This window comes from Emys orbicularis, chromosome 2, assembly GCF_028017835.1.
Source record: "Emys orbicularis isolate rEmyOrb1 chromosome 2, rEmyOrb1.hap1, whole genome shotgun sequence".
Classification (NCBI taxonomy): Eukaryota; Metazoa; Chordata; order Testudines; family Emydidae; genus Emys; species Emys orbicularis.
The window spans coordinates 12,651,895-12,669,803 of NC_088684.1; the positions used below are offsets into that span (position 1 = coordinate 12,651,895).

The following is a 17,909-nucleotide window of genomic DNA, read 5'->3' on the forward strand; positions in this document are numbered from 1 at the left end:
GCATGGGGCTCCATCCCTGATTATCCTGGCTAATAGCCATTGATGGGCCTGTCCTCCATCAACTTATCTAATTCTTTTTTGAACCCAGTTATACTTTTGGCTTTCACAATATCCCCGGCAATGAGTTCCACAGCTTGACTGTGCGTTGTGTGAAGAAGTACTTTCTTTTGTTTGTTTTTAACCTGCTGCCTATGAATTTCATTAGGTGACCCCTAGTTTTTTTGTTGTGTGAAGGAATTTTGGAATGTTTTTTTCATACTGTACTGGGCATTAGACTTTATAAAAAAAGTCACCCAGCTAGTGCTGTGGTTTGACCTGTGTGAAAGAGATGTTCCTCTAATCAAAAGGCATCATCAAGTCTACAGAAGAGGGAGCATCATTTCGTATTCCAGAGTAAGCAGCACCATCTAGTGGATATTCTGGAACCAACAACCAATTGGCTGCATTCGTTTACTTTTTACCTGCAATGAAAAATATTGGCTACGGCTGGATTGTGCCCACTCCCCACACTTCCCTTATGTCTCCATCTTAATTTGTGTTAAAATACATGTGTTGAAATAATTCTATAGTAACTGCCTGATCTGGGATGAAATAATTGATAGGAAAACAGTGTCAGCCCAGTTCTGAGTCAAGGATCATTCTTTTTTGTTTGTTTTTTTAAGGGAACTTAATCTAATGTACTAATTAATGCTACTGACCTAACCTCCAAACATCATTTCCCCCCTCCAGATGTTGAACAATCCAGAGAAGATAGCAGAGCAGATAAGCAAGGACCTAGCCTGGCTTTGCTCCCACCTTTTGGCACTATGGACCCAGTTCCTGGAGACAGTGACACTCCATCCAGAAGTCACAGCCTATCTTACTCAGGAGCATCACACGCTAAGGGTAATGCTAACCAATTCATTCAGCTATGGCGATAACAACCTGATAGGAAGAGATCAAAGATGCATCCAGAGTGTGCCTTAATTAGAGTTACTGTGTGAAATTCACCCCCCCCCCCCACCACACACACACACAGAGAACCAGCCCAAAGCCTATATGCCACTTAAGTGATGCCTAGGTCCTTGTGCTGGCTCTCTGCACAGGGGGGATTTTTTTGCCTAGAAAATACCAGTTTTTAAATAATTCCTTCAACTATCAAATCCTTGCTGTCAGTTCAACAAATAGGAGCAAGTAGTGACCTTGTAACCTGTCTTGTCTTCACCTGGAAGTGGTAGCGAGGTTTCCAGCTGGATAGCATCATGCTAAGAGGAAGGTATGTTGGAGCCTGGAGTGCATAGCTCTGAGAGATTCAGGAAGAGCTTCACAATCTGCAAGAGATGACGAAACAGGGAAACCAGGGTCTGCTTTTATAATTTTGTTTCAGCAACTTCATAGACTCTCGGTACAAACTACATTCCTTGGTGGGGCCTGCTAACAATAATCATTCATAAGTTGTTGTTACAATAGCACCAGAATTGTGCTAGGCACTTTTCAGACAAGTATAAAGGGAAGGTCTTTTCTTTGAGCAGTTTGCAAACTGAATTAGCTACGTATTTTAGACCCAATACTATAAGTTGTTCTGCCTGGGGAGATCCATGTCTCTTAGACTTCAGCAGGGCTCTGTGTGAGTACAGAGGTCCTCCCATTTAGCTCGCTGGGTCAGGGCCTTGGTGTGGATTTGAATTGGAGGCCTTAGTGACATGGATTACAAACAGACTGCTGTCCTATACAAGAGCTGCATTTCAGGACTGTACCTCTGACCATCCCTTGCCGCCTTATCAGTGTCCTGGCTTTTGGGTAGACCCCGGATATTGTGGGCCTAAAGTTTGGAAAACCCTCAACCACAATGGAAAAGAAGACCTGGCCCTTATAGAACACTGGTACTATACAGAAAACTGAGCACATTTTAAATATCAAAATACCAAATTACTCAGTTGTGGTAAAGGTTTGATTTCCCATGGTACCTTGATTGTCACAAAATGTGAAAATTCATCTGAAAAAACAGAATCATCACAGAGTCAAATAATTGAAAAATCTATCCTTCATAACTCCTTTAACACAGCTGCCACTGGAAATATAGTTCTGTTTCTTTTATTATCTCTTTATACATAAGCAGCCAGTACATTCCCGCTCCTTAGTATCACACACACATTCTCACAGACATGCACACACGCACATATTACCATTTGGCGGCTGCCTATCTGATTATGCTGAATGCACTAAAGCCCCACTTAAGCATGTGCTTAACTTTAACATTGACGTCAGTGGGGCTACTTGCCTGCTTAGGGAAGCACGTGCTCAAATGCAGTGCTTCAGATCAGGACTTTCTTTATTATCTAACTCCTTCAGAGGGAAATGTATAGGAAGCAGGAGGTACCTTCAACATAGCACCTAAGCTAAAGAAGCAGCATGTCTAATGGGTAGAGCAGGGAACTGGGGTTCTTTGGCAAGTTACTTGACCTGTACGTGCTCAGTTTTCTTTAAAATGTGTGTGGTATTGTTTACCTGGCTGCATGAAGCAGTTTGAGAGCCTCAGACATAAGGTATTATTATTATTAAACATCCTTTTTCAAGCGATGCTAATCTATTATTTTAGAAAGGCCATTTGTCAGAACGCAGCTTGGAGGTTTTGGGGGATGTTGTAATTTTGTTTGCATGCTTTCTGCTGCCATTCTACGATGCTGTATTTTACAAATAACAGCAGTAACATAAGGACTAGAGTCTTAATTGATTGGATTACATATCTTGTTGGAGTGCATGGAAAGTCAAAGTTTATTTCTGAGCAGATAGCAGTACCAAGTTCTTTAGGAGTGTATGTTTTCATACTAAGTGCTCTGCAAATCATTTCAAACCTGCAACTATTTCACAATCGATTGTCCATTGCTGAATTGTTCTCTCTAATGTCCATGCAAAAATTTGGAAAACTTGAATTTGCAGATATCATGCCACGCATGTATGTGTTTCTGATAATGTAGGGTTTCTTCCCCTCTGTGTACATGTGTAAGAATGGGAGTTACTGTATATCTTTGTGCAGAAGATACCATTGATTATTGACTTTCCTCATTTAGTAACTGCACTACTGCCATGTCAGCTGTCGGGAAAGGGAATTAGTGACCCTAGTTTTAAAGCTACAGAGAGGACTCTTAAATTCAACAGATGTGCTGCTTCTAAACAAAGAAACAGCAGGTACATTGGAAGAGATTCCAAAATATTGCCAAGGGCTGTGTCTTCAATCCTAAGAGGCTTTGAACATCTCAGGCCATATTTACCCAGACACACTGGCTGCTTCCAGCAAAACAAAGCAGAAAGCCAGCTGAATTGGCTGAGCAACCTGGGTTCCTAGCTTCCTTGTGTCACCAGAGTGATGCAAAGCAGCTGGAGCAGGCTTGCATGCACTCGGTGTCTTTAAAAGGCTTTAACGTGTAACCTTTGTGTTTCATACCCAGGTAAGAAGATTCTCAGAAGCATTCTTTTATGCTGAGCACCAAAAGCTAGCTGTGCTGACCTTTCAGGAAAGCCTGTAAGTAATTCCTTACATCTCCCATCCCTGGCACTTGGGCCCTGCAAGCATGTGGTCTCTTAAAACCAGACCCCATGCCACCACATTATCCTTTCCGATGCAAATCCATGCCCTTCCTCCTTGATCTTCAGTGGGCATTTGTACTCCATACAGAAGGCATCGGGTCTATTTTAATCTCACTGCAGTGTAAATCCACTGAAGTCAAGGTAAAAAATTACACAATGCAAGATCCAGATCAGGCCCCAGAGAGTTGTAATCTTCAGACACCTGTGATTGGCAGGTGGGTTTTTTTTAAGGCTTGTGGTCTAAATAGGGTGACCAGATGTCCCGATTTTATAGGGACAGTCCCGATATTTGGGGCTTTGTCTTATATACGTGCCTATTACCCCCAACCCTCGTCCCGATTTTTCACACTTGCTGTCTGGTCACCCTAGGTCTAAAGCATGATGGAGGCTGAAATCCTGCACTGAGGCGGCAGCAAGTGCCAAATGGTCAGAAAAAACTCTTTTCTCCTCCCCACTGTCCCCAAGTGGGTGAAACTCTCTTGGGTGCAGCCATGGTAGTGCTGGGAGGATCTGGGAAGGCAGACAGGACAGAGCCATGAACCATTCATCAGTGGTTTACACAAAGCCTTGAACATGAGCGCTGGAGCTGGGTGACGCAGTTCAGAAACTGACGGCTCAGAATGGGCAGAATGCCGGGTTGGTGCTGGTAATAGTGGGGCTCAGAGTGGATGATAAATTGCAGGAGAATTAGCAATGGAAGGCTGTCAAAGAAAATAAATCCGGTACTGGGCTGTATTCAAAGAAGTGTGTTCTGGATAACAAGCAAGGTAATTATTTCCCTCTGCTTGACGCTTCTGCTTAGGCCCCAACAGAATTGGGACCCCCCATGATTTTTAAAATACTTAGAGCCAAATTCTGCCCTTGGTTGCACCTGAACAACCCTGCCGCCTTCCGCTGGGTTACCTGGAGTTGACTGCAGGCAGGATTCCACTTCTTAGCTCATTTAGAGGAGAGTTCAGAGGAAAGCAACAAAAATAATAAAAGATGAGGAAACTAGGCACTGTCTGGGGAAATGTTAAGGGAGGGCCAGGCTCATTCTGCAGAAAACCAGGCGGAGAGGAGGAAATATCTGCTCGCAAACATGATGAGGGATGTTAGCGATGGAGCAGGGGGCAGTTATTTTCATTAATCAAGTGAGTCAAGAAGCAGACGCTCTGGGCTGATGCTATTGTACAGCAGGAAGGACTTAGATTAAAGATTAGTGGAAATGTTGTGGTTTTAGAAGAGTTCTGCAGTGAGACAGATTGGCCAGGGGGGCAGTGAAGCCCCCATTGCTGGAATTTATCAGACTGGAGACATGTCTTTCAGAAATCGTTTAGGGATAGTGCCACAGATTGTGCCCGCATGCAGGGCCATAGATGGGGATTCCATATAACGATGCCCTCTTCAAAGCTGTAACTAGAGACATGGGGACAGATGCAGTGCACAGTCTACCACATTGTAAAGAGGAACAGCGCAAGGCAGCCACAACCTCAGTCGTGCTTGGGTGGATGGTTGTATAGGGCCAGCCCAGCCTACGAAAGTGGGTAGTGCTCATCTGTGAAGGAGACACGGCCAGAGGGGCCCCAGATGTGACCGTTCAGCTCATTCTCTCATATGGAGCCCCAAATATAGACTATAGCTTCCTGCTATATCAGCACCCTTGAGGGAGAACATAAGAACATAAGAACAGCCATACTGGCTCAGACCAAAGGTTCATCTAGCCCAATGTCCTGTCTTTCAACAGTGGCCAATGCCAGGTGCTCCAGAGGGAATGAACAGAACCGGTAATCATCAAGTGATCCATCCCCATCTCCCATTCCCAGCTTCTGTCAAACAGAGGCTAGGGACACCATCCCTGCCCATCCTGGGTAATAGCCATTGATGTACCTATCATCCATGAATTTATCTAGTTCCTTTTTCAAACCTGTTATATTCTTGGCCTTCACAACATCCTCTGGCAAGGAGTTCCACAGGTTGACTGTGCATAGTGTGAAAAAATACTTCCTTTTGTTTGTTTTAAACCTGCTGCCTATTAATTTCATTTGCTAGCCCCTGGTACTTGTGTTATGAGAAGGAGTAAATAAAACTTCTCCACACCAGTCATGATTTTATAGACCTCTTTCATATCCCCCATTAGTTGTCTCTTTTCCAAGCTGAAAAGTCCCAGTCTTATCAATCTCTCCACATACGGAAGCCGTTCTATACACCAATCATTTTTGTTGCCCTTTTCTGAACCTTTTCCAATTCTAATATATCTTTTTTGAGATGGGGCAATCACATCTGCACACAGTATTCAAGATATGGGTGTACCATGGATTTATATAGCGGCAATATGATATTTTCTGTCTTATTATCTATCCCTTTCTTAATGATTCCCAACATTCTGTTCGCCTTTTTGACTGCCGCTGCACATTGAGTGGATGTTTTCAGAGAACTATCCACAATGACTCCAAGGTCTCTTTCTTGAGTGGTAACAGCTAATTTAGACCCCATCATTTTATATGTACAGTTGGGATTATGTTTTCCAATGTGCATTACTTTGCATTTATCAGCATTGAAGGAGGCATCAACAGTAACTCTGCTCTGTCAGGGCAAACAGTCCTGGAGCAGAAGGGGAGCCGTGCTGGCACAAAGATGTTTCACTTACACTTATTGGACTGGCACCAGTGAAACTAGCCCCATTTTCTATGAAATAGAGCTAACTTCCTCCTTAACTGTCGTGGAAGCTGAGTAGAACAAGAGTTAGACTGTAAACACTCACAGTGTCTTTAATCTGTAAGCTCCTCAGGGCAGGGTCCTGTTTCCTCTATGTCTGTGAAGCATCTAGTATGTCTCTGGCACTATATACATGATGATGAATAAGGCCTGATCCTCACAGGCTTATTAGTGGCAATTTTATTATGCTAGCACCTACATGCCACAATTGAGATCAGGACCCCCTTGTGCTAGATGCCCTAAAAACATATAAAAAGAGACTGCCTCTACCCCAAAGAGCTTATGCTCTAAATAGACAAACAGACAAAGGGTTGATGGGGAAACTGAGGCTCAGAGAGGCAAAGTGACTTCCTCAAGGTCACACAGCAGGTCAGTGGCAGAGTTCGGGAAAGAACCCTAGTCTCCTGATTCCCAGCAACTAGACTGTGCTTTGTCTGTCAGGATTTTAAGTCTTAAGTATACTATTTCTGATATTAGCACGGACGTGATGATTCCTAAGTTAAATACAGACTGTTGCGGGAATTCTGCTACCGACTTCATTGTTTCTCTTACTGCTGCATGTGGCACAGATTCCAGTGCCAAAAAGGAACGCATACAGATGTTACTTTTAGATCTTTACCTTTACATGTTGCTTTCAAACACTAAGGGTAAAATCCTGGCCCCATTGAAGTCAATGGGAGTTTTGTCAGTAAATTGAATGGGGCCAGGAATTCACTCTAAAAATCAAGGACAGGGCTGTGTGTGTTAGCAAGGGAAACCAGGTAGCTACTGCACATGCCCTACACAAGTCTGGATGGCCGTCAAGTTTGTGGGTCCTTTTATTTAATTATTCTACCAGAACATAAGAACGGCCTTACTGGGTCAGACCAAAGGTCCATCTAGCCCAGTATCCTGTCTTCTGACCGTGACCAATGTCAGGTGCTTCAGAGGGTATGAATAGAACAGGTAATCATCAAGTGATCAACCCCCTGTCGCCCATTCCCAGCTTCTGGCAAACCAGGATTTATGAAAAAAGCGACAAAGAGTCCTGTGGCACCTTATAGACTAACAGACGTATTGGAGTATAAGCTTTTGTGGGTGAATACCCACTTCATCAGACGCATGCTCCAATACGTCTATTAGTCTATAAGGTGCCACAGGACTCTTTGTCGCTTTTTACAGATCCAGACTAACACGGCTACCCCTCTCATACTTGACAGGATTTATGGTTGAACAGTTGGACCCAAATAATTGTGAAACAGCCAAAGTCAAGTTGAAGGGGAAATGTCAGGCATGCGAGGGCACTTGTCTGGGATACAGAGATCTCCTGCATTAGCATGAGAATTGAAGAATATGTTTACAAGCCTGTTGTTCGAGTTAGCATGATCCATTTCTTCTCCCTGCCATGTACAAAGTTTGTCATTTCCACTTATTACATGGTGATGAACTGTGTTTCCCTGAAGGAAATCTGAAATATGTGCACTTCTGCACCAGCTCTGTTCTGTGGAACCTGTCCCATATTGCTGCCAGCTAATGCCATCTCTTGAAAGCTTGTGTTGTCTTCATCTCTATTTGTTAGAATACATAGACTAGCTAAAGAAAGATCCAAATAAAATAATCTCACATTTGAAACATGCTTTCCCCCTTGACTGGGAAGAATTTTGGCAAGGGGACATTCAGCAAAACTGAAAAGCCACCACATGTATAAGTGACAAAATGAAATACTTTTGTTCACAATGCATCACTAATTTGTGGAACTCACTGCCACAAGATCTAACCGAGGCTCAAAATTTTATATGATTCCAACAAGAATTAGGTCTTTATATGGATAATGAGAACATCCACAGTTATATTAGAGAGGATAGCAGGGAGATCCATTTCCATGATTCTGGGCATGAAGCAATCATTAAGTTATGTGGGGAAGGAAGAGACTGCTGTATAAAAGGGTCTTCCTAGTGCCACTCAGTGCGTGGCAAGTTAGTGTGCTCTAGATTAACACCCTGGTTTGCCACACCCCAAAACTCTATACAGAAAACCCCTGAGACATTTTGTCTCAGTTGCTTCTAATCCTCCACCGCAGCTCTCTGGTAGTTGCCATATGAGACAAGCCAGGGATAAAACCAGTACACGGAAAATAAATGGGTTGTATTTTGCCTGTTCTCCACTTCCCCTGGCAGTTGTCATGTCATTCAGCTCTGGAGCAGGAAGAGTATAATAGTCACTAGCCATTTCTGGGCCAGTTCTTCACCCCAGAGTTTCAAGAGAGGACTGGCAAGGGCCCTCTGCAGGATGGGGGGAAATTCCTCTGACAGAAGAGCAGTACAGGGCCTTACACTGCCCCCTGGTGGAAGAGTTGTGCCAGGGTGGTGCTTAGAGCAGGAGGGGGCAGATCTGGGGTGGAAGGGGGTGTGCACATAGCACTCTGCACTATGGTGGATTCTGGGCTGCAGAGCAGGCAATAGGCAGCAGAGTAAGATTGCCACAAACTAGAATAGTCCTTGGAGCTTTGCCGGCTGACTCCATGGGCCACACCAGTCTCTGCTGCAGGCAGAATCCTGCAGTGTCCCCAAGTACTTAAGTATGTTTGTACTTAAGTACATGTTTTGAAGTATTCCACATACTTGTAGGTAAGCACTTTAAATATTCCGTACTTAGCATGTGTATTTAAATACAGTTTAAAGGTTCTTAAAACATAAAGTAACTTTTTTTTTTTATCTGCAAATACTTTTTCAAACTAATTTTTGGAAACAATCACATTCCTCCCAACTGTCCCAGATTCTGGCTGGCCCCCAGGACCCACAGTCCTGGCTTGGGAGCTTCAGATCTGAGTTCCGGCTGCCAGAGCTTTTTCACATTGGCCCTGCTGTTGCACTAGCTAGGGAGAGTGGCAGCTCCACGCCTTTCTCTTCTGACTGGTCACTGCAATAGACAGCTGGGAGCCTCGTGGGGGGTGGGGGTGGGGGGTCTTGCAGGGAATACAGTAGTTGAAAGTACTTGCACTTGTACTTATAAATGCATCAGTACCATTTGCACCATTTCCATGTGTATAATACTTCCGTAATGGAGTGGTTGGCTCTTATAGTTATGTCCCTTTTATCAGTACTTACGGCAACGCTGGAACCCAGGCAGTGCAAAAATGGCATAAAGCCTTCTTCCCCCTGTGCTGCATCTCTCCGGAGATGGTGCACAGAATCTGTCCTTTTCATTGCTTCCCTCACCACAATGCAATGCAATCCATGGGCCTGCGCCTGCAGTCCTTAGAGGCAAAACTCCCATGAGGACCGGGTCCTCAGAGAGCATATGGAAGCCTTTGCCATTGTTTGCCTACACCCGCAGTTGAAAATTTCACTACGCTTTGTAATAAGTGTGTTTTCTCTCATGTTTTTTCACTGAGAGTTTTTTAAAGTTAAACTTTAAGAATAGGTTAAATTAATATTAAAACAATTATAGGGATGATACTGAGAGGAGCAAGGCAATTTGGTTACAGCTTTCAGAACACCCGTATCCTGAATATCACAACTATTGGAAGGGAACACATGGCATCGCACCCCACACAACCCAGTAGGTGACATAATACATAGGAAGGCAGACTGCACACCTTGAAAAGAAGATGCCAGCCTTCTAGCTGCTGGGTCATGAGCTCTGAGGAGACAGGGTGCCTTTCTCGAAGACATCGTTTCTAGGAGAAGCTGAGTAGGTACCAAGTTCTGAACAAATGGAGTCGGGTCAATTTCTCTAGTGATTCCTGTGAGAAGCTATGCGGGGACTCTGGTTCCATCACATGGAGATATTTGGAACTGATTTTCTGGAGCGTTGAGTGTCCGCAACTCCAACTGAAGTCAATGAGAGTTATGGGTAATAAGCACCTCAGTAAACCAGGCCCATAATGGGCTCAGTTGCATCACTTAGCTACAGCCCTGCCAGGAAACTGGTACAGGGCCACACCACCCAGGGGAAGCTCTAGAAGGTAGTGAGGCATAATCCTCTCTGCTGTTATAGGGCATCCACGGGAAGCATCCCTTGTGATGTCACAGTGTGCACCCCCTCTCTGTATATCCAAGAGGGAGCATGACCCTGCCTTTTCCCCAGTCACCTCCGTCCCTTTTGCGGTGGCTTGCTCCCCAGGAGTTGCTAGAAAGGAGGAGACACTGCAGCAGTAAGAAGAGCGCAAAGGGCTGCAAAGGTGTGGAGGCACCACAAGAAAAGGCTCCTTGCAAATCCACTTAGCTCAGCAGACATGCTCAATATAAATAATGCAGTGTCCAATGCTAATGTTTTATCCTGTTCAGCATGTCTGCCAAGTGCAGAACACCTCCCTCCTGTTTACTCCACAGCACTCTCCCCTTCTGTGGACGTGGTTGCTCAGCACTTCTGAATACTAGCCCATTTGCTTAGTGCCTAAATATGGACTTAGGCACCTAATTTTCAGCACCTGTATTTCAAAGCATTGGCCAGTGCTTTGGTCATACTCAATCTGTTTTGCTGACTAGATGAGGTGAATGCTGGCGAGGCTGAACAGTAATTCATCCCACACTTGATTCCCTCCGTGTCTTGCTCTCAGGATCCAAAGTCACAGCCAGATTTCTACGGATGTTCGGAATTCCGAGTACCTCACCAGCATGCCCCCTCTGCCGGCCGAATGCCTGGACATTGACGGGGATGGGAACACAGTCCCTGTGATTTTTGAAGACCGATATGTGGACTTCCCTTACAAAAGTGAGTAATGCCCCTCGGGCTGTGCCCTCAGCGCATCTCACAGGCAATGCAGGGGCAGGGCTGCTCCCAGGAAATTGCAAGAAGTGGTGTGGGTGGGTCGGTAGGTTCACATACCCTTAGACAGTCCTGAACCAGTCCTCCAATGTGGTGTTAGAGGGCTCTATGGTTGCTCCAGGTTCCATCTTTTAAATGAGGCATAAAACCAAGGTTTTCCCTACTACTTTTGGTCAATAAAGATCCTATGGAACGTCTCACTAGAGTTGGGGCATGTTTTCTGGTCAGGATTCAACATGGTGTGAATGATTCTGCTTATGGTACCTAATGTCCCCTGTTGTTTCAGTAGACTATAGGGTGACCGGACAGCAAATGTGAAAAATCGGGACAGTGGTGGGGGGTAATAGGAGCCTATATAAGAAAAAGACCCAACGACTGTCCCTATAAAATCGGGACATATGGTCACCCTAGTAGATTACAATATATACACTTCCTGTTACTTAGACATTTTCTTTCTATGAGGTGTTTTTGTTATTTTTTAAGATTAACAGTTTAATTCCAAGAACTGGAGGTAAAATCGGAAACAACCCCCCTGGAGTTTTCATTTCAGCCATTAAGGGAAAATAAGGTGGTGGTTTTCATTATTAGAGTGACATCTAGTGGTAAGAAAATCCTTTATAAAATATTTCATCTGCGGCTTACAGGAACATGAAATCTAGAGAGGTTATAAAGGAAGCAATTTATTGGCACTAATACTTTTTTTTTTGTAAGGTACTAAGATCTGTGGTTTTATTTTACAAAAAGATATCTGTAATTCTCAATTTTCCTCGACTTTTTACCAAGTATTTAACAGGAATTTTTTTTTTTTAAACCATCCGTGTTGCAAGTGGTCACACTGTAAAAATATAGGGCTGATTTTCCAACAGCATCCACTAGTTTTAGGACATCCAAGTTGCCTGATTTGGGGAGGTACTTAGCACTCACAGCTCTAAGTGATTTTAGTTTAACCATGTAGTGAGCATAACAGTTAACAGTGAATGCAGCTTAAAGAATGGTGATCAGGCATGTATATGTACGGTGTGTACGTGAGAGGATGTGCGTGTGTATAATCACCTACAAATATTTTGATTCCTTGTATAGGCCATGAACTTTTTTTTTTCTTTCAGGTCAAAGTGTGGATGTTTTCCCAGCTTGTGAGGTTCCTGAGATGAATGGTACACAAATGGACTTAATAAACAACAAGGAGGCTCTTGCATCAAATGATGACATTGCATTAGCAAAGGGAGATTTCAGGAAAGATACTCTGTTAATACATACAGATAAAATAAATGGGAATGCCTCCTGTATCTACAGCGATATTTCAGTTGATGCTTCTATGGCTAAAGCTTTGACTCAGCACTCCACATCTCAGGCTTATACAGTCAAAAAGGAAGTCCAAAGGAAAACGGATGTATCCCATGAAAATGCATCAGTTTCAAGTAAGGAAATTGTTTCTGGCTTGGGACCAGGCCTTTTAAAACACAAAGCCGAAGACTTCCAAACATCAGTGGATATTTCATTAAAAGACGATAGACTTGCTATAGGTGTTACCTGCGTGGATATGAAACCTAGCAATAAGGATTCCCATGAAAGTGAACCCACATTAATCATTAGTGCTCTGGGTGACAGCGGAACTAGTGGCCTCTTACACAGCACTGAGTTAAGTAAAGCAGCTAAAACTGATAATTATGAAAATAGTCTCACTTCAGATGAACTTGCATTAAATGAACTAAACAGTCTTGAAAAACCAGTGGATCAAGACAACAAGGCTCTGTTACCAGTTTTGAAAGCGTTACCAATCAGTACTTTGGATTTATTAACCCAGACAACAAAAGATGCCCCGGAGCTGAAGTCATTTGTGAAGGAGCAAAGAGCCGAGGAATGCGAAGAGTTTACCTTGATGTCAGGGGTCATAAAGAGATCTTCGTCAATAATATCCGACTCGGGCATTGAAAGTGAACCCAGTTCGGTGGCTTGGTCCGATGCGCGTAGCCGGGCTTTGGAGCTGCCCAGTGACCGCGAGATGCTGCAGCAGCTGGTACGGAGGCACACCATACACAGAAACTCCCTAGAGGGTGGGCAAACAGAAAGCAATACAAGCTTGCCCAGTGGGATCCAAGCATCGCTGACATCAATTAGCTCATTGCCATTTGAGGAAGAAGAGCGGGAAGTGGAACTTACAAAGCTGACCAAATCCGTTTCTGCGCCACAGATCAGCAGCCCGGAGGAGCCCACAGACACGGTAGATGTTTCCAAATGCGATAAAGCAATCTTGGAAGTTGCAGAAGGGCCCTTGAAAAGCTACATGGAAGTGACATGCAGAAGCATAGAAATAGCAGGGAACTTTTCTGACTACCAGACTGCCAGGGAAAGTGAGCGATCAGAACCAGACATCGCCACAGGAGCGCATCCTAGCGCTGCTGTCAAACGAGGTAACAGCAGCGCTGAGCGACCAGAAGAAGTGGAAGTTAAGGAAGGTTTGGAATATGCAGGACAACCTGTCAGTCTAAAGCAGCACAGATGGGATACCTCTGAATGCCAGGCAGTGCAGGGAAACGAAGAGTGCAGCTTGGAAACACTGAGTGTCACCACATACTCGGACCCTAATAGCGTGCAGTGCGGTGCATGTAGTGAAGATCTGAAAGATGCACTTAAACCTGTACTCGAGGGGTTGAAAATAGATCAAGACTTTTATTCCAGAGCTAGCACACCAGACATCGAGAATTTCTCACGTGGCCTGAGCCAGGTACCAGATTTTTGCTACACTGTTCCAGCCTCATCGGAGACATCGACTGAATTTGGTTCAACGAGAGGAGAGTGTGGTAGCCCCGTCGCCAGTGAAACCATGATGTCATGTGAAGAAATGCAGGGCTTACAAGAAATTGAACTCGACGACGCAGCTGCACTGGTGGATTCTGCTGCAGGACCTTATTGTGCCCAATATCCTCAGGAGCCGGACAGGGTGGAGCGTCGGCTTGTGGCTAACGGCAGCACTGGCTTTCACTCTGTTGCCACAGAGGGATTGGCACTGGAGAGTCGAAAGGCCGTTGAGGTGGTTAACCTGTCTGTTTCTTGCACAGCCACGTGTCTTCCCTTTTCTTCGGTGCTCAAAGAGACTCCTGCCGTGGTTGGCTTCTCTTCAAAGCAGGCTGCTTTCCCTATCACACGCCAGCCTTTAGGCTCCTTCAGCGTTGTCCCCTGCAGCTCAGATGATGTGGAGGAAGAGGCCAATGAAAGGATGCTTAGGTAAGACTGTCTAATGGCTTTCTTTATTAGTGCTCCAGTCACACCTAGAGACCCCAGCTGAGGTCAGGTCCCCACTGTGCTAGTCGCTGTGCTAATGCACATTAAGAGCCAATCCCCGCCCTGAGGAGTTTACAGTATAACTAATCTAGACAGACAACGGATGGGAAATGGGCTGTAACATAACCCACATTGTACAGATGAGGAACTGAGGCACAGAGAGACTAAGCGACTTGCCCAGGGTCTCGCAGGGAGTCTGTAGCATTGCTGGGAACTCAGATCCCTGAATCGCAGTCTCCTGCCTTAGCCCATCTTTCCTTTCCCCTTACTTCGGGATATTTTGCGTTGATTGCCTAGCTGACAGCACAATACGCAAACCAACACATCACAGAGGTTTCCATTACCTTTTGTGTCCTGTGCTGTGCTGGGAGAATATGGGCACACAGGCAGTTATCTTAAAACACTGAGGCGGGTAAGGGCTAGACTCTTAAAGAGTATGTGTTCTGATTCCTGACTTTGTTTAGGTCGTTCATCAAGCTCTCTGTTTAATTTTGGAGCCACATAGTGGCTGGGTTTACAGTTTACAGTTTGTTTGTTGATTGCACTGTACTCTCTGGCTTTATAGCTGTCTCTTCTGTCATCTCCTTCTCCAGATGAACCAGGGTTGTCAGGCATTTAGGCCCAGATTCAACAAAGCCCTTAAGTTTGTGCTTAAAGTTAAGCACATGCTTAATTTCTTCTCTGTTCAGCCAAGCAGTGCTTAAGTGCTTTGCTGAATCCAGGGCCTTAAATCCCATAGCGTAAGACTGAGGGCAGGTCTTCACTACAGGGGGGGGTCGATTTAAGATACGCAAATTCAGCTACGCGAATAGCGTAGCTGAATTCGACGTATCGCAGCCGACTTACCCCGCTGTAAGGACGGCGGCAAAATCGACCTCCGCGGCTTCCCGTCGACGGCACTTACTCCCACCTCCGCTGGTGGAGTAAGAGCGTCGATTCGGGGATCGATTGTCGCGTCCCGACCAGACGCGATAATTCGATCCCCGAGAGGTCGATTTCTACCCGCCGATTCAGGCGGGTAGTGTAGACCTAGCCTTAGATTGTGACCCCCTTCCTAACTTTTTGGCAAGCAAAAGTTTCTGAGCAGCCCCACTGAATTCAGTAGGATTACTTGTGTGAGTAAGTGCTCCCCAGTGAATTGGATGGTCACAGTCTTGCCCCAAGACGGAAGCTGACGTTTCCCAGCTTGGCTGTGGGACATCACCTTAGGCGCTTCCATGCATGACCTGATTCTCAGAGATGCTGAGCATCTCCCGCTGAGTCCAACGTGGATTTAAGGACCAAACTGTGGGCCCCAGAATTGGGAAATGTTAGTCTAGCTGGAGGGGCACTTACCTGCTCTTAGCTGGTTCGTGTCTGGGTCAAAGCTACTATCCCTTTTCATGGGATACAAATTTGCATCCATTTGTGCAACTGTCTGAGGGGGTAGGAGAAGGAGGTCGACTCCTTGTCTGTTTAGCTTAGATTTGTTTGTTGATGTCTGTCTATTAGCCCTGCTGGGTAGATCTGGTCACCACGTTTTTTGCAGTACAGCTACATAGCCTTGCTAGTCCTGATTCTCCCTGTTAGGGTGACCAGAAGATTCTTAGCAGCAAACCAGCTTTGGACTCTAGCAGATGAGGTACCCCCGGGAGGATCTCTCCCACGAGAGGTAGCTCACTCCCTTTTGGATCTCAAGCTATCTACCCGCCCACCCCGACCTCCCTTAGTCACCCTAACCCATAGGACAGAGTATACAGGCCTTCACCTGCAAAGTTGCAAAGGGAATGTGTTGCAAGTGCTCATTCCTAGTTTAAAGGTTTTACTGTTGAACACTCAGTTCTCCATGTGATTAATTAGTGTATTCTCCAGTTTTTATCAGGCCAAAGAAAAATTTAAAAAAGAACTGAAGATTGAAGGATTTCTGTACAGTGACTTATCTGTACTAGCTTCTGATATCCCATATTTTCCACCAGAGGAAGAGGAAGAAAATTTGGAAGATGGAATTCACCTGGTTGTCTGTGTCCATGGACTGGATGGTAAGGCCCGAGAGAGATGCTGTGCGGAATTGCCTCATGGAGTTTATTCATATTAAAAAATACAGACGTTGAGATCCTCAGCTGGTGTAACTCAGCATAGTCCATGGGTGTCACTTACACCAGACAAGGATCTGGCCCATAGTATGTTGGTCTGTCTAACGTTGCTGGAAAGGATCCGAGCAGAAATTCTAACATTTACTCCACAAATGCTTTGTTACAAAATGGAGAATTTTGACAGATTTGTGCCCCCTAAACCCAGTAAAATTGTCAGCCCCTTCCTTGGCATTTCACAACCGTCCGATCATTTAGCAAAATATCATCCAGCGAAAAGAAAACTTGGTTTACATGCTGTCACTGAAGGCGAGAAGGTGGCTGGCTCTGGGGAAGGTGAGTATTGTTCACTGCATAGCATATGCAGCAAGCAGAGACACAGGAAGGCTGGATTGTGTGTAAGTCATGGCAGACACTATGCCTCAGACTCACCCCTTGGGGTCACAATGTGTCCTAGGTGTTCCCTGTTCTGCTTGGGAATGAAAGGGAGTTATTTGCCGTCGCTCTTAAAAGGGCAGCTTATTCCCCCATCTCTGCTGGACAGCTAATAGGGGGTGACGTGGCAGAGGTATTGGAATTCCTACTCCCTGCCAGTTCCCATCCCTTCACTTCCCGGGGAACATCTGCAGCAAAGATCTAGGGAGCCCTCAGGCAGCTGCAAAGTTTGTGGGGATTCCTGTCCCACTGCTGCTCCCCTGCATGGGTGTGTCGGGGCTAACCATAACGTAGTGAGCCGTCAGTCACAGCCGCACTGACCGCGACAACTCCAGGGACAGTGTTGAGATTTGAAAAGAACATAGTGAACAGAATCTGTCGTCTTTACCCAATTGTGAAATGAAATCTCTTATCAAGTGCTGTTTCTTTTTAGGGAACAGCGCAGACCTGCGACTGGTAAAGACTTTTATAGAACTGGGACTCCCTGGTGGAAAGCTGGACTTCCTAATGTCTGAAAGAAACCAGGTAATATACGGCCAGTTTCTGCACCCCTTTATGTCCCCTGCAGTCCCATTGAAGTCACTGAAACTTAGCCCTTGCAGAGCAGATATCAGGAATTGTACATTTCAAAGGCTTAGGGCCAAAACCTACACATCTTCGGGAAAAGGCCCATTGGGAGTTTTGTGAGGGGTGCAGGATTTAGCATGGATATCCTGCATCAGCTCCCACTCAAATCAATGGTACTTTTCCCCATTGGAAGGCAGCTGTTGCTGGCCTGATCCTGTTGCCACTGAAGTTAGTAGTAAACTGTCCATTGGCATCAGTGGTCCAAGGATCAGACCTTCGGAAAGGAGATAATTAAAAACATCATGTTAAATGGCAAGTACAACAGTCTGATACATCCATCTATTGTATGATGTGCAAAATTATGCAGAACTAAAAGAAAACAGCCAGCCTGGTGATGTTAATTCTAAATGCTCAAGAGGATGCTATGGTCTGCTTGGGGGAGTCGGTACTGCTGGTTTCAGCTAAAGCATCAAACAGTTGTTTCCTTTGTGTATACTGTGATTGATTTGCTCGTATGATAAAGAAATGCCCTCCAGGAAAGGT

General features: G+C 45.1%; 1 protein-coding gene across 1 annotated transcript in view; it reads left to right on the plus strand.

Moving 5' to 3' along the window:
• The window catches only part of FAM135B (family with sequence similarity 135 member B), a 242,186-nt gene that overhangs the window by 214,601 nt on the left and 9,676 nt on the right, over positions 1–17,909 (plus strand). The window contains exons 9-14 of the mRNA XM_065398959.1: positions 730–885; positions 3,429–3,502; positions 10,805–10,959; positions 12,120–14,238; positions 16,147–16,313; positions 17,233–17,324. Coding sequence (XP_065255031.1) covers positions 730–885; positions 3,429–3,502; positions 10,805–10,959; positions 12,120–14,238; positions 16,147–16,313; positions 17,233–17,324 — 2,763 coding nt within the window. The remainder of the gene's footprint in view (positions 1–729; positions 886–3,428; positions 3,503–10,804; positions 10,960–12,119; positions 14,239–16,146; positions 16,314–17,232; positions 17,325–17,909) is intronic.